The sequence below is a fragment of the Myotis davidii genome, unplaced genomic scaffold (genome assembly GCF_000327345.1).
Source record: "Myotis davidii unplaced genomic scaffold, ASM32734v1 scaffold119, whole genome shotgun sequence".
NCBI lineage: Eukaryota > Metazoa > Chordata > Mammalia > Chiroptera > Vespertilionidae > Myotis > Myotis davidii.
Window position 1 is genome coordinate 100,221 of NW_006290676.1, and position 1,437 is coordinate 101,657.

The 1,437-nt window shown below is 30.7% G+C and overlaps 1 protein-coding gene across 2 annotated transcripts in view; it reads right to left on the reverse strand.

The window, feature by feature from the left end:
- Nucleotides 1-744, reverse strand: part of RXFP2 (relaxin/insulin-like family peptide receptor 2) — a 62,181-nt gene extending 61,437 nt beyond the window's left edge. For both annotated transcript variants that reach the window (XM_006763719.1, XM_006763718.1), the window contains exon 1: nucleotides 598-744. In XM_006763719.1, the coding sequence (XP_006763782.1) occupies nucleotides 598-640 (43 nt within the window). In that variant the 5' untranslated portion in view covers nucleotides 641-744. The remainder of the gene's footprint in view (nucleotides 1-597) is intronic.
- Between the last annotated feature and the right edge of the window lie 693 nt (nucleotides 745-1,437).

Below are 1,437 nucleotides of genomic sequence, written 5' to 3' on the forward strand. Positions count from 1 at the left end.
AGCTTTACAATAAAAATAGCACTAACTTGAAAATTAGCAGTTAGGCTGAAATAAAAATGTTAAACAGAAAAGAAAATTATCTAAATGTGTATACTTTTGTATGTTTTTAATGATTTTATTTTAGAGAGGTTTGCTCTTTGGGAAAGATAATGATTTTTTATTTGTCTGTGACTTTGCAATTCTCAATGTAACTACATTTACAACAAAACAAAGCAACTAACAATAACATAAATGTTATAAAACACATTACAGCAGGTTGAAAGTTCGTAAGACAAAATTTTAATTTGTTACTCATGTGTTTTCACATATTAATTTTTTTCTCCATTATAATTGATATATTTAACATTGCTTTTAAAATATATTATATCTGCAATTTTAATAATATAAAAGACAAGTTTCCTGAAAAATTTGTTGCACCTATAAATTGCTAGGATGAGATTCTAAGCAGTTAGAGATAGTGACAATGAAAATGACAATGCAGACTGGAGGGCTGTTATCAAACACTGCAATGAATCTATTACAAATATGATAAAACTGGATAGAAATGTTACATTTTTTGGAATTGCACTCATGTAAGCAAGAAAACAGCAGCCTTACCTTTGACATATATCAAAACGATGAAATGAAGTAGAAGGAACATTGCAATCAATCTGCAGTTGAAGAAATGCTTTATACCAGAATAATAGGAATAGGTTCACAGCAATTGAGTTATTAGACGTTTTCTCCTTATACCTCAGAAGGAGTAACTTCGGTGCCTCCCAATGGGCTGAGCATGCTCACTTCACTGGCACAAGGGGAGACGGTGTTTTGTCACAATGCAGCCTATCTTTCTTTTTTCTTTTTAATTTAAATATTCAGTTGTATTCTTGGTCATTATTTCATAATAGTATTCTACAGAGGGACATAGATAAAACTTTGGTATTCTTAGGTAAGAAACATTTTATTTAAAAAAATTACTTTATTTTTTCCTCCTCCAAGCATGTAGTCCAGTTTGCTCTTATTTAAATCCAAACATAAACAGAGGTTCTTAAAATATGAAGGGATATAGATTTACAATGAATAGGTGATGAAACCCTCTGTAAGGATATTTTCATGAAATAAGCAACTGACACAAAGCTACTCCTGGCAAATACACTTCTATTCACATTCACTTAAATGTTTTCAAATGACACAGAAAGACAGTAATAATTAAGATACATGGACTTGTGTTTATTATTTTCTTACTGTAAGACATTTCCACAATATTATAAACTTCCTGAACTTTCTCTGTAATCATATTCCTTTTTGAAAGTGGGAAACTTCATTCTGGGCTTTCAATTCCGTGTTGCACACCTACTAGAAAACTTTAATTTTAATTTAGTTCTTACATCCTGAAAGCAGCTTCTGAAACAGCATAGTGCAAGTTAAAGTACAGAAAGGACTTGTGGTTGTAGTCCT